General features: G+C 40.2%; 1 protein-coding gene across 5 annotated transcripts in view; it reads right to left on the reverse strand.

Moving 5' to 3' along the window:
* ncoa2.S (nuclear receptor coactivator 2 S homeolog) overlaps positions 1-15695 on the reverse strand; it is a 93123-nt gene that overhangs the window by 23248 nt on the left and 54180 nt on the right. For all 5 annotated transcript variants that reach the window (XM_018268607.2, XM_041567089.1, XM_018268606.2 and 2 more), the window contains 5 exon segments: positions 15312-15482; positions 14757-14858; positions 12773-12913; positions 12523-12670; positions 9081-10347 (listed from right to left, as the gene is read on the reverse strand). In XM_018268607.2, the coding sequence (XP_018124096.1) occupies positions 9081-10347; positions 12523-12670; positions 12773-12913; positions 14757-14858; positions 15312-15482 (1829 nt within the window).

The following is a 15695-nucleotide window of genomic DNA, read 5'->3' on the forward strand; positions in this document are numbered from 1 at the left end:
ATGGCAGAAATGTTTTGAGCTTCTGTACCAGCACAAGGTAACCCCAGCCCTTTAGCAGTAAAGATCGGTGTCTCCAAAGATGCCCCAGTAGCTCCCCATCTTCTTTTCTGCTGATTCACTGCACATGCTATGTGCTGCTGTCACTTACTGAGCTTAGGGATTGACTCACAATATACAGTACACATAGAATATAAATATCACAATATAAGGCTAATTAGTAAATAATTTAGATTACTGGTACATGGCAGCAGAGAAACCAGTGCAACTAGCATCAGAATTTAATAATCAGCCCTGTAGCATCAGCTTATATGACAAGAAAACCTAATTTTCTGCTTGATAATTTCCGACAACCCCTAAATTTAGCTTCTCAACAGCTGCTCAAAGCCCAGTGAGCATGTGAGTGTTGTCGACACTCCCTAACAAAATCCAAGATGGAAAACTCCTGCGACAACTTTGAAGGCCTACATCATTATAACTATAACGATGCTGAACTTTTAGGTTCAAAAAGTTTAGTATATAAAATATAGCATTTAGCCATATTCATTTTTAGGGTTTGGTTTTCTTTAACCTGCCCAACCTTAACCCACAATATTTTGCCATTGTAATACACACACCCAACCCATACCTGTGTTTTCTCATTCTCTACGTTACTTCTGTGCATACCTCTGGTTTCAAGACATGGAATCTTCAGGAGCAGAGAAGGAGTGTACTTCCCCAATCTCACCAGCACTCAACCCTAACCTGCAATGACTGGCCAAATTTTAACCCAAACCTGCCAACCAATGGCCAACCCATGGGGCACCGCAGGCTTGATATAAAGCCGCACATAACTAGTAGGTAGTACAATGCTATATTATGGTGTCTCTGTATTGTCAAATGAAAGACCATGGCTTTATTGACACAAGACTTAAACTCCTCAATAACTTCCATGGTAGTTGGGAGGATTAGTGTTGATTCTCTTTTTTTAGAATGGTCCTTCTTGCTGCTGCTAAAACCAAGTTAGTGTATTTTAAAGAATATGAAAGGTTACCAGATTTAGGTTGACGTGTATGTGGCAATTGCGTTGAGTTGTTTAGTAGAGCCATTTTTGGCGTTGTTATACATATGTTGATCATTTAAGGTAGAGTTCAAATTGTTACAAAAATTCTTTTATACTGTATATTTATATACAAACATGACAAACACCTCTCTCCCAGAGCAAGAGATCTTCTGTCATTCCCTTTAATTTACACGACAAATACATTTGTGGCTGCCGAGTGTCTCCCACACTTGCATTGCTTCATACCTGCCATTATCCAGATGAACATTTTAGCGCAGTGCTCGGCACTATTTCCCTATCCCATTAAACGCCGCAAGGTAATTGCACTGACATGCACTATCAAGACATATGTTCAGTTAATAAAAGGGGGGAGGGTGTCTAAGCACCGTTTAGCCTCATTAGGGAAATGTCAGCTAGTGTGTAAGTGGAACATTAAATGCTGCGGCTGTATCTGCTGTAGTAAATGGGGCAGCTAGTACAGTATAATGGCAGCAACACTCTGTACGAGAGCTGACTAATGGCAGAGACAGATGAGAAGATTCGGGGGGATTTAATCTTAAATTGCCATCAGGATGGCACTTGGAGCGCTTTGTTTTCCGAAGTCACCCGAAGATGCATCACGAGGAAACTTTGGCCGACTTCGGAAAACGAAGCGCTCCGAGTGCATCCAGCAGTCGATTTAGATTCTAGCTGGCGGGAAGGCAGTTCGGGAGATCTGCCCAAAGAAGAGATGATTTGCCGCCGGGCGACTAATCTCCCCCAATCTTCTCGTCTGTCTCTGCCCTTAGAGTGATAGCTGATGGGGGGGGGGGGATTTGGCACCTGCGCTAAAAATGCTGAAACTGCGGGCGGGAAAATCTCCTGAAAATGCTTCTCTCCTGGCTATAATTGAAATTGCTGATGGTAAAACCTTCTCATCCCAAAGATGCGCAAAGTTTCCTCGCAAGGCAAGTTCAGGAGGCGTAGGTGTTACCGTCAGTGATTTAAATTATATCCGGTGCCTAAGCATAGTTTGCAGGAAATGTATCACCCGCAGTTCTACATTTTCTTTCGTGGGCACACACGAAGCACACACTCTTGTACATAGCTCCTGAATGTAAATATACTTGAAATAACAATAATGTATGTTTTAATGTAGACACAGTGAACCTGTTCATTATCAGTAAAGGTTCTTTATATTTGAGAGGGCATGTTGTACAAATAAATAAAGGAGAGAAATGGCAGTTGGCACTTTATGTAACAGTACGGCTGACACTCTGCACTGTCTGGGCCACGGATGGTTCTCAGTGTGACTACCTTTGTGAGGAGTCTGGGCCATGGACAGATAAGAGTATGGCTGCCTCTCTATAGTGTCTGGGCCACAAACAGTTCACAGTATGGTTGCCTCTGTGCGGTTAAATGACAGTTTGAGTGATGGTTAAACCTATGAAAAAGAAGAAAAACCGGCTCTAATCTTCTCTGGACAAATATGGACACATACATTAAAGCAAAACTAATTTAAGATTACTTTTAAATTTCACAGGTTAAATCCCTTGTAAATGAAAATAGTATGTTATTAAGTGAGACGCTTGGCAATTCTTACCAAGCGGAAAGGTTTGACCTGGGTGTCCAGACCCCAGGCCCTTCACTTGAATTGGTTAATGAACGGAAAACAGCCGAAGGGCTATAACTCACCGGATTAGCCAAATGGTCCGGGTGCCGTGCCCCGAACCCGTAGCCTAGGCAAATTCAATCTTCAAAATAAAACAGCACGCACTCCTGCGACCATAGCCTCTTCGGAGGCAAAATCACAGGGGTTAATTTTATTAAATTATATAAAAGATATGTGGATGATTTGTTATTAATTTGGAGGGGTTCACAGTCACAGTTTTCAAATTTTGTAGACAGTCTTAATGATAATGACTGTAATTTAAAATTTACTTTTTCTTACGATAATGTCACTATAGATTTTTTGGACTTGAAACTAAATAGTAAATCATGTGGAATAACAAGCACAGTATATAGAAAAGAATCAGCAGGAAATTCGCTGTTGCGGGCGGACTCCTGTCATCCCAAACACATTTTCAAAGCAGTACCTATTGGACAGTTTCAAAGATTGCGTAGAAATTGCAGTACAGATGCGGAGTTTTTATCACAATCAGTACAATTAAGAGATCGTTTTTTGGTTCGAGGTTACTCTCTGCCTCTTTTAGAAACAGCTTTCTTGAAGGCCTTGAAAATGGATAGGAGCACACTCTTAAATCGAGAGAAAAAGTCCCAAAATTCCGCACGTAATACCACACCAATGTTTATCACCACGTACAGTAGGCAATTTTATAAGATTAAAAAGATTGTACAAAAATATTTACCAGTTTTAGATGGTGATGAGAAACTGCGAAGGATAATGGAAGAGGGTTGTAGGTTCGTGTCGCGACGAGCTAGAACCATTGGAAATGTATTGTCACCGAGTGATGTATGTGGGAAACAAAATAGCCCGAGAACGTGGCTTAATGTATTAGGCACTTATCCATGTGGAGCGGGTCGTTGCGTGACTTGTAAATACATCGAAAAGACTTCTAAATTTGAAAGTAGTAGCACTGCTAATGTGTTTCATAATAAATGTTACATAAATTGCAACACTACTTTTGTAGTGTATCTGTTAACTTGCAAGAAGTGTAACATTCAATACGTTGGGAGTACCACCAGGAATCTTAAATGTAGAATGCGTGAACACATACATAGTATTGAAACACAAAGTAACAGTACAACGGTTTCTAGGCATTTTTTGGAATGTAGTAATGGTGATGTAGCTAACCTTAAAATCCAAGGGATAGAAAAGATATATCAGTCTTTAAGAGGTGGTGACAAAGCAGTGAAACTCCGCTATAGAGAAGCGTTCTGGATATTTACTTTAGACACAAGGCAGCCGAAGGGACTGAATTTTCGCTTTGATGTGGTGTGCCATGTTTAATGTATTTATGCGATATAAATGAACTTATACTTCTGATTGGAAGCAGGTCTTGTATTAATTTATTCAATTAAATGATCCAATTTAACACAAATATTAAGAAAGGAATATAATTCGGTATTAACTTTTAAATCTAATTTAACTGACTGATTGACAGGATTAAAAATTGGTAGGTCTTTATTTGCGTGTAATATAAATTTGCATTTATTATAATCAAAGAGCTATAAAATTAGCAATTGAGTATTTGTGGTAATTTATCAATTTTTAGACCGGTTAGTAAGGTATGTTATTTTGAATATGAGTCTGTGTTAGAAAGCCAAATATCGTGGTTTAACAGTTATTATTAATTTAGTTCCGCTAAGGACAGATGTAGATCCACAGCATATCTGATTATGAGGTTTTTCTTCTGTAGAATCTAAAAGCATCAATACACATTTTTTAGTAATGATAATTAAAATAATATCACAAAAATTGGGCCAGGAATATTTGAATTGAAGTATTTAAAATGTTTGGAAATTTTTGTTCAACATTTATTAATTTGAAGTTTAAAATTTGAGATGTAAATTTTTATCATTGATAATGCATACTAAAATTGTTCTATTATGATTAGAATGCACTTTATAAGGTAGAACTGAAATGTCATTTTGATTGCTAAATAATGAATTTTGTAGTAGTAACATTCTGTTATGTTAAGAGTTAAATGTTTTTAAATATTAGATCCGATGGGAGTACCCTAAGTGGGGTCATCCAGGACGTCATTTCCTTCAATTAGGTTTAAATTGTTGTAACGGTTACTTTGTTAACATGTGCCTATGATTACGTATCTGTTGATACGAAACGCGTTAGGACGCTTACTTTTTAACTATATGGAATAAAGTTACAATTTTTATCCTCATGGCTATGGTCGCAGGAGTGCGTGCTGTTTTATTTTGATGATGGTTAAACCTACCAACTAACAAAACAGGTTCCTCCTTAGAAGGTGTAGCTGAAGAGAATTATGTAGCGAAACTGAATATAAGCCAGGTACCTACTGGCCAACATTAACTGATGAGCAGTACAAAGATATAGAGCCATGGCAACGCAAGGGTTTATGCACAAAACAAGAACCCAAAAACAATTAGCTCAGCCTGTGCAGTCATTTGGCTCATCATGAAATTGATGTGTTTTCACACTCGCATCCTGTGTATGTGCTCTCATTGAATATTATCTAGGGCATTGATTTAACAGGGGTGGAGTGGCTGATTCAACTTGGAACTGTGCTTCCTTTAAAAAAAGGAACCGGTTCTAGCAAGATACACACTGCATTTAAACAACATCATTGGCTTTCTGTGCTGTCAAAATAAAACAAAAAAAAATGTTGTTCCTATCCCTTTAAGCTCACATTGCACCCATGTCTGGTCTATGCTGCGTCTACCTACAGCTTCAACACCAGATACACTCACTGGTCAATCGCTTTCTCTCAGCAATGCTGAGAAACAATCCTATAGATTATATAAACAAGCTGCTGTGTAGCCATGGGGGCAGCCATTAAAAGCTGAAAGAGGCACGGGATACACAGCAGGTAACAGATTAACTCTGTAGTATACAATAGATTCTTCAGAATTTATCTGTTATCTACTGTGTATCCTGTGCTTGAATGGTTGCCCCCATGGCTACACAATATCTAATTTATATAAACTATAGTTATATTTCTGAAGCAAACACACCAGTTTTACCAGTGCAGGGCAACAGTACATTATATAATCATTCCTTTAAAACAATATTTTTTGGTGTTGCTGTTCCTTTAAGCAACCCCCAGAAAGTAGGAAAAAAGCAAAACAGAGAATGCTAAACATGGTGTCTCTTAAAACACCCAAAATATACAGAATCACACAGTTCTGGCCATTTTTTACATCTTTTCTACATGGTATTTTTTGCCACTTGATTAAAATGCAGCGTTTGTAAAGTACAGTGCCAGCTGAATCTTCATTCACTATATATAAATGCAAATTCTAATGGAAATCTGAAGAACTATATGTTTAATTTCCTAAAAATTCTAAGGGTACTTAATGACTCAGATTGCAGTTTTAGATTTGGGCAGAGACACACACACTCAGATTTGGGGAGATTTAGTCGCCCGACGATTAATCGCCTCTTCTTCTGGCGACTAATCTCCCAGAAACTGCCTCCCATAGGCTAGAATCTAAATCGCCGGCGCGGTGGCACTCGGAGCACTTTGTTTTCCGAAGGCAGTTCGGGGAGATTAGTCACCCCGAAGATAAGGAGATTTGTCGCTGGGCGACTAATCTCCCCAAACCTGAGCGTGTGATCTACCTTAAGGATCGTTTGCTTCTCTGGCTTTCTCATTAGATCCTATAGGCTTATTACAGTCTTGTATTAGGATTATAAGAAGCCAGAAGTGGGCATGGTTTTGGACTAGTGATGTGAGGCCAACACTAGTCTCTATAGCCATTTATTCACCTTGTTAACAACCCCATATAACAGAACAGGCCTCATTATTTTGACTTTTCAAAATGCAATGACATTGCAAGGTTAACGTGTAGTCTGGAACTGGCCGCTAGGCTTTTAGTTTATGGAGCAGATTTGATTATAAACATTTTATATTAGTATATGGTTGTCCACACTACTTGTTCTGCTAAGATAACATTTTTATCCTGAGTCCAGACCCAATGAATCAGTGCTTTAACTGTCAAATGAAAATGAAAGTAGCAGAATGTATGTATGGGATTACAGAGCAAATTCTTTTGGAAGGAAGTGTCTGTTATGAGAGTATTATATTTTTTTAAAAGAGCCACAGATACTCATTAGGGGTCATTTACTACAACTCCAGACATAACTGAGACTAAAGCTGGCCATAGACGCAAAGATCCGATCTACGAAGAGGATTCGTACGATTTTCGGACCGTGTGGAGAGTCCCGGCATTTTCGTCCGGCAGAGATCGGACGTTTGGTCGATCTGCCAGGTTAAAAGATTTCTGTCGGCTGCTGACAACATCTCTGCATGTATTGCTGATCTGACAAAATCAGTGAGAGACTGTCAACAGCTTTTTTCGGACATAACTTTCGTACGATTGCTGTAGGGGCTGATCTGTGATTTTACTACGTTATTTGATCTGAATGGTTAGTGGCAGGTCAGGAGGTGGGGAAAGTCAGATTGTTTGAATCTTTGCATCTATGGCCAGCTTTAGGGACACAAAAGAGCACTCTCTAGTGCTCATTCTAAAAGCACTTACCATCAGAGTTTGGCTAAATCTAGCACCCAAGGTGCAAGTTGGGGGACAGGTAGGGGTGGCCCCTAGCCTAGGTCCTTGGAAAAGCATAGTGCAGGGCAGGGTGCAAAATGAGGAACACATAGTGGGTTGTACATGCTTTTTCACTTTGCACCCTGCTCTGCACTACTGTTTTAAATGGTAAGTCTAAATCACTGGGGGGTCCAAATGTTGGGCACCGGTTAGTGATTATAATCACTTACCTGATACTCCAGGCTGGTGCTCCTGTTAGCAGAAAAACCACTGAGCGATTCTCAACCCGTTTCTTCCTTCTTCACGCTGGTGAACATGTGCCGAAGAGTGAAAAAAAGCTAACTTTAACAAAAAAAAGCTGTTTTTTCACTCTCCTGTGCATGCTTCTGCCCCGGGCATTGAAGAAAGAAGGAGAAGAAAAATATCACTCTATGGTGCCCACACAGAAGAGCCCCAGGCAGGTGCAGTTTTCTGCTAACAGGAGCACTGGCCCAGAGTAACAGGTAAGTGATTACAAACAATGGGTGGTACATAACATTTGGCACCCCTCCAGTGATTTAGACTTTCCTTTAGGGTTAGTTCACACAAGGAGATTTAAGGAGATTTTGTCGCCTGCAGCTAATCGCCTCGTCTTCTGAGCGACAATCTCCCCATACTGCATCAGCGTGTTTTCCCACAGGCTACAATGAAAAGTCGCCTGCTCTAATGCACACGTGGCGATGCGTTTTCCATAGTCGCCCAAAGTTGCCTCACAGATGCAGTACGGGGAGATTGTCGCTCCCCAGTAAAGTAACTGCTTTGCGTAGATCAAACTTAAAGGATTTCGATCATTCTCTCGGTTCACTTTCAGTATAGGTGCAACCAGTGCAATGTGCATTAAGTTTTAATGATAAGCTCTATAGCTTCAGCATCTATGACAGACAGCCTCATATCATGCCTGATGATTTGCACCTACCCCTTAAAGGGATACTGTCATGGGAAAACATGTTTTTCAAAATGCATCAGTTAATAGTGCTGCTCCAGTAGACTTCTGCACATAAATTCAATTTTTAAAAGAACAAACAGATTTTTTATATTTTAATTTGAAATCTGACATGGGGCTAGACATTCAGTTAATGCCTTAAACTAAAGAATGGCTTGGATGATTTTTTGGACAGACATAATATCAAAGGCTATTGTGATACTAAGCTCTATAGTTAGTATAGGTATGGGCATATATAATTTATGTAAAAGTAGGGAAGGGTGTGTGTATGGATGCTGGGTTTTCATTTGGAGGGGTTGAACTTGATGGACTTTGTCTTTTTTCAACCCAATTTAACTATGTAACTATATTGTCAGTTTCCCAGGTGCCCACAGTCATGTGACGCTTTACTACAAGTTCGAGTGATGTCACCACCCTCCCCCCCCTCCAGCAGCCCATCAGCAGAACAATGAGACGGTAACCAAAGAACAACACACTGGTAGATTTAAGAACAGCACTCAATAGTAAAAATCCAAGTCCCATTGCAACACCTTCAGTTACTTTGAGTAACAGAAACAATAGCCTGCCAGAAAGCAGTTCCATAGTGGAGCACTGGCTCTTCCTGAAAGCACATGACCAGGCAAAATGACCTGAGATGACTGCCTACACACCAGTATTACAAATAAAAAAAAAAAAATTTCAGGAACTAAATTTTAGAACAACTTGTAACTTCCAAACTGCAGCTCATAACAAAAATATCCAACTTACTATTAATGTATGCATTCATAATGTGAGCACACATACTTTACTGGTTAATATGGAAACACAGATATCCATGATGCTTGCGAGTAGAATGCTTATTTGAAACATTACCACCACCTTTAACCTTACCTGGTCAGTGTGTCCAAAGTTTGGCTCCTCCTTCTCTGCTTTGACAGCCGATAATTTTGGACAGCTGCTAGGGTCCACCTTGTTATCTGCTCGCTCTAGTTTGGGTGTGATATCTGCTACATTATCTGTAGTATCATCCTTATCTAATAAGTAGCGAAGTAGTGCATGCTCTTTTTTCTTGGGGCTGACTGGTTCCTGCTTTATAGTGACCTCTGAACCAGGGCCTGTGCTATTGGACTCCTGGCTCAGCTCTTTCCCGGTGGCCTCTGCTGTAAGCTTTGCCAAGTCAACAGGAGAACTACTGTCCTGAAGGAGTCTGTGCAAAATTTTATGCTTCTCTTTCAGTGAGGTTCCATGTGCTGAGGCAGACATACTATTTGATGCAAAATTTGACAAGGAGTCTTTGTTCATGTCTCCCAAAGTATTACTAGGTAGCGTGGATGGCTCCATCTGGTCAGATTTGGTGGTGAGCAGTTTCAACAGTTTTTGCTGACCTTTGCCATCAAGCAATCTGCTTTGGCCTTCTGTTTTGTCAACAACACTTGACAGGTTTTCACCGCAGTCTTTCTGCTCATTTGAATGGCAGCCGGACTCCCCCTGTCCAGTTGCACTTTCAGGCTGTTCCTCATACAGACCAAAAGATTCTTTAGAGTCTATGCTCCCCATCTTTCTAAGCTGAGGAGGGTTCATGTTGCCAGGCGAATGCTGAAGATTTCCACCTTTCAGATCAGGAGAGGACAATGGGGGGGCAAGAGGGCCTTGACCCTCACTGAGAGCCTGAAGTGCATTAAGAGAGCTGTTGGTGTAACTATGGCTATTTCCTGTGCTACTGCAAACACTAACTGGTGAATGCAAACTTCCTGCAGGGGAAAACGGACTCGGTGCAATCCGAGGACTTCCTGCCACTCCTGGGCTGACACGATGTCTTGGTGAAAGCATAGAATTAGGCTGACCCTGGCCCATGCCAGGACTTCCATGTGATGGGCTATTCATTTTAAGTGCATAGTTATTACCCTGAGGAGTGGTTGCTTGCAAACTTGAGATATGGTTCATTCCACCTGAACCAACAAACCTGCCAGTCGCCAAGCCCATTTGTTCCTTTGGGCCACTTATGGCATAATTCATATTGCTACTTATGGTCGTATCCTGACCTGGGTTCCCACCGTACATTGCTTGATGAGCTGGACTGCTGGACTGAACTGGATTTAATGTCTTTCCCATTGCTTGCCCAGCCAAGTCCTGATTCAATCCACAAACATTCTGTTCTCTAAAATGAAAGGAAGGACATATTAGCAAGTATCTGTACAATGAGACTAATATACTAAAAACATGACACATTCTAAGGTTTTAATGAATTAAAGCTCTATACATAAATTAATGAAGGGTTAGTTCATTCTGACATTCAAATTCCTGTTTGACTGGAACCCAGCAAAGACATCCTAAATTCCAAACTGGAGAGTTGCATTTTCTAATGTCACTATAATCTCACTATAAACTACATAATAAAAGGCAATTGTAAGGTGAACTTCTCCTTGTAAGGTGAATTTCTTCTAGGGCCAGACGGGGGCCGAAATCAGATAGATGAAATACGCTGGCTGGTTTCAGCCCTACCATGGACAGTGGCCTTCCCTCTCTTCTGCATTCAGAAGTCTTGAATCGGAAGCCGCACAAACAGACTCGGCAGATTTCGCCGCTGCTTTTTGATTACAATAATAGGCAATAAGCATATTAAGAACAAGCACTATTGATTGCACTCATGTTAATTAAAGGGGAACTATCACAAAAATGAAAATTTAATATTAGCTTCAGCATACTGAAATAAGAATAATACAATAAATAAAAAATTCTGTACAGTTTCTGAAATAATCAAGTTAATGTTCACTATTCCTCTCTCAGCATCTGTTTCTTGTCATTCTGTCTTCATTTAGGAGTTGGGTGTCAGATGAATGATCCAATATATCTTATAGGGGGGCTCCTTTTGCCTACAAGATGTGTTACAGCTCACTATTAAAATCACCAGAATCCTCTCTCTCTCTACATGCAGAATTTGTGCAAAAGGCACTTATTTTGTCAGATTTTGTTTGTACTGGAATCAGTTATTTGAATGAGCTCTAATTCCTCTGCTAACATGTAATTTGAGGAGAGCACTCAGTAGCAATTTTGCTGTGAAAATGTATTCAAAGACTACATAACATACAACATGTTTCGGGCCTTCAGTGCCCTTTCTCAAGTTTGATCATTCATCTGACACCCAACTGTTGCATGAAGACAGAATAAAGAGAAACAGATGCCGAGAGAGGAATAGTGAATATAAACTTGATTATTTCAGAAACAATGCAGAATTTTTAATTGATTGTATTTAGAAAGTTTCTTACTTAATTATGAGGAAGCTTATATACATTTTCATTTTTTGCTATTGTTCCCCTTTAAGGCTAGGGGCACACGGCGCGATTTCGCCGCGATTCTGCGCTGGGCGAGTTGTCGCTGCGTTTTTTAAGCCGAAATAGCTTTGCTAACTTTGGCGCTGGCGTCAATGCAAATCGCGGCGAAATCGCTGCGCTAATTCACACGCGGCGATTCTTTTTCTACTGTCGCCCGGAAACGCCCAGCGAGGCAACTTCGGACGACAATAGAAAACGAATCGCCGCGTGTGAATTAGCGCAGCGATTTTGCCGCGATTTGCATTGACGCCAGCGCCAAAGTTAGCAAAGCTATTTCGGCTTAAAAAACGCAGCGACAACTCGCTTAGCGCAGAATCGCGGCGAAATCGCGCCGTGTGCCCCTACCCTAAGGGGTTTTACAGCTTGACGTTTTTCGGTAAATTATGTAAAGCAACTGAATAAGCAACTACTAACTTGAAATTCCGTGGCTACAAAGGCATCCAGGTTAGTGCTTACAATGAACTGGAGAGGACAGTGCATAATTGCAATTTATCAGCTGTTTTATTTCAGTCTTTTATTATGTTTTCAACAATCTCATAAAAGCTCATATGGTCCAAAACTAGGGCAATGTGACCTTACTTCAAGTCTCTCTTCCTGCTATACTATTTTACTATAATAATATAGGCAAGCAGCCTCCCTAGTGCCTATAAACTATAGGCCTGTTTCCAAGCAGCCTTAGCAATAATGTTGGGGACAACAATCAGGGGGAGTAGTAGGGGATCGTGCTGTCCTGTGAAAGCTTTATTGAAATAAAGAATTACAACACTCTCCACGACCACATAATTCTGACATAAAACAACAATGCTCATATAGCAAGGAAGTTCACTCCCACAACATCTGATACAGTAGAAAAACATTTTCCCTTTACATGATCATTGTGTAGCCCCTAAATTGGGCTAACCAGCTATGGAGCTGTGCAAAGTGAATAACAGTAATATGGGCATTAGAAGGTACATAAAATCTCAGGAATTGTTATTACAACAATTCAGTATGGTTATTACCTCTGAAGCACATGTAGAGATAACACAAGCGGAGGTTCATTATTAGTCTGTGAACGCATGAGCCTGCTCTTTGTTTGGGCCACAACAGTCGTACCATCCGACAAGGAAAAGCGGTAGAAAGGACTGGTCGCATGCCCCTGCCTGAGAACTGTAAATTTTATAGGGAAAGATACAAAAATAATCAGTTGGGATACACAATGCTGAGGAAGTGGAGCAGGTCTATCCTATTTTCAGTGGACTCTTGCATTACCTTCTTGGTGATGTCTTCTGCTGTAAGATATTTCTCCATCATGCTGGGAATGAAATCTCTGGATGCAACGCCGCACCATGTCCTCCCATCCTGGTCTCATTAGGGCCCTCATACTGGTTGTGTCTAGAGATGTTATTTTACCTATTTATTTGAAGGATAAAACCAAATGTAATATGTTGCAAAACACAGTGATGTTGTTAACATGGCCAAAAATCCATCAGCACAATGTAAGATTAACTGTATTTTCACAGCAGACAGAGCCCAAGCAGGCCAACATAGATTGATATGTCCAATTTTGGCTAACCTCAGTACTTGGGATACTGTCATGTGGTTTCACGTTTGTTGTACAAGGGTATCAATAACCATAGAGATGATGGTGCCCCAACTAGTTTCTTAAGCTTCTACGCTGGTCTTTTGGGATACAGGTGTATCAGCTTTGCACAATGCACCAATTTTAACTGGGACATTGTAGGCCATTTACTGTTTGGTTCTTGAGCTATTCCAGTGTTACAGAGGCCTGGTGTTTGGGATTGTTCTGCTGAAAGATGAACTTTTTTTTTTTTTTAACAATCTTCAGTTTATGTACAGATTAAAACACATTCTCTTGCCGGTGTTTCGTACCACTCATTTCTCCTTCGGCCTTAACAAGAACTGCATTAATGAAAGGAGCTCCAGGGAATGAGGTATCCACCACCCTACATTCTGTAGGTATGGACACGACTGTATTTATCATATAGGCAAAGAAGGGACTGTGCTTTGAGTAGCAGCTTTAGGGAAACAGCCTTTGGTGCCTATATGGTAAATAAAAAGGTGCCCCCAATGTGGCTGGTTCTTCTGCGATTCCCCAAGGGAAGGGGAAAAGCTGAGGTCTGGTGCCTAGGACAAGACAAATGGAGCCATAGGCATGGGCCAATCATATCAAGAGCTGTGCATAAAAGTGACCTGTATGGGAGGTGGCCCAGTGGAAGCCATTACTCAAACAGAAACATGTGAAACCAGGTTTAAAGTTTTCACAAAACATTAGAGTATCACAGTTTAAATGGGAAAAATATTATAGTCAGATAAGACCAAAATATTACAGTTGTAGTAATGCATTTGGAAATAAGCCATAGAACGAATACATAACATGGCAGACAATTTAGCATGATTGCAACAGCGGCCAATAATAAAATGCTGCTCAAATGATTTACAGAACTAACAAATCCCCTGTGATTAAAGGGCATATTTGACTTTAGGCAATACAATACATCCAACAGTGAGCCAAATTGGAGCTAATGACATTTTGCCATGTCAGATACAGCCTCTCTCTTCAGGCAAGCTGAAACCTCACTACCCAAAAAGTAAGCACAAAGGATAGAATAATATAACAAGATATCCTTGTGGTAACATAATCTGCAGCAGCTCCATAAAAATACTGAAAATGCAGGTTTTGTTGGTCCTGTCTGAGTAATCATACTTTTAATTACAGGCATGCAAAGAGCAGATCTCTGCTGACTCAGTGATAAAAGTTTTTATGCCTTTCCAAGACAATTCAGAGGGATCTTTAAAAGGATTATACTTTATAAATGTGCAAGAATCCTGCATGCTAATGTCATAACAGGTGAGCTTAGTCATCCTATGTGAGTCCATGATACCATTTTTCACTAGCAAGGAGCAGTTGTATTTTGCCATTAGTGGTAACAAGATAGCTACTTAGGTGTGCTCTGCGGGGGGACCCAGCAAGTGAGGCCCTGTCATAACTCTATGAGGCATTGTAAGACTGGTTGATCTGTCACCAAATCATAATCTTCATGTAACCAGGATATAGTGGTTGGATACTTGAAGCAATAGTTAAGTACACAGCCCATTCATCCTATTATCTTCAACTGGCAGTATATTGTCCTCTAATGATAAACGTGCAAAACTAATAAAACTGCCCTTCAATAAGACAGAATCAACAATAAAAGTGTAATAGGAGCATTCCATGGTGGGCATGGAAGATCACCTTGAAAGTCCTGACGCGTTGTGAAGCTCTCAGATGGGGGAGGCACAGGCCTCTCTTTCACTGGAACTCTTCTGGCCACACAAATCAAACAAGACTGGAAATCTACAAGGGAAAAAACATTGCACAGATAAATCCAGCATATCCGATAAGTAAAACACACTCTACCTTATTATTATTAGTAACTATATCTATGCTTAATCAAGTATACTGTGTGTGTATATGTGTAACCATTCTACATCAACTTCCTATAAAATAACAGCACACATCCATGTTTACTCAAATACATACTGATGAGTCAATAATGTTGTTTGTAAATCACAGCTGATACAACAGGTTTTATACCACACATCAAGGAACTAGCATGAAACACATGACTGCGTTACCGGAGCTGCAGTGTGTTCTCAAAAGTATAATCCATACATTGTAGCACACACACTTCTTTACATCCCTTCAGGTTGAGACAAAAAAATTAATTACTGTATAGCTATATACAGTGGGTTGACCATCCAGGGATCCAGTGCATGAGGAGTCTCTATATAGAATAAAAGACCATACCTTCACCTTCTTCTTTAATTGACTTTGGTTGGGATACAGCAAAGCACTGCATACTTTCGTATTTCTGATGTGTTTCCTGACCATCGTGCCTTTCCTCTTCGCATTCCATCATTGGCTTCACCAGCATACGACAGTTAAAGGTATGGCTATTTCGCCTAGGCACCCCATTTACTGTGAAAATCAAACAACACTATTAGATTTTATTATATACATTAGACTTGAACACGTGGCTCCATATACACAAAGTATGAATAAGCTCAGATTAAAAAGATACCTGTAGTTTAAGCGATGTCTGGATCCGATAATATATTACATTTAGATAATATCCTCTGCAGACTTTTTGGAACTCTACATAAAATGCCCAGTGCTCACCTCCAACAATAC

The sequence above is a fragment of the Xenopus laevis genome, chromosome 6S, assembly GCF_017654675.1.
Source record: "Xenopus laevis strain J_2021 chromosome 6S, Xenopus_laevis_v10.1, whole genome shotgun sequence".
NCBI lineage: Eukaryota > Metazoa > Chordata > Amphibia > Anura > Pipidae > Xenopus > Xenopus laevis.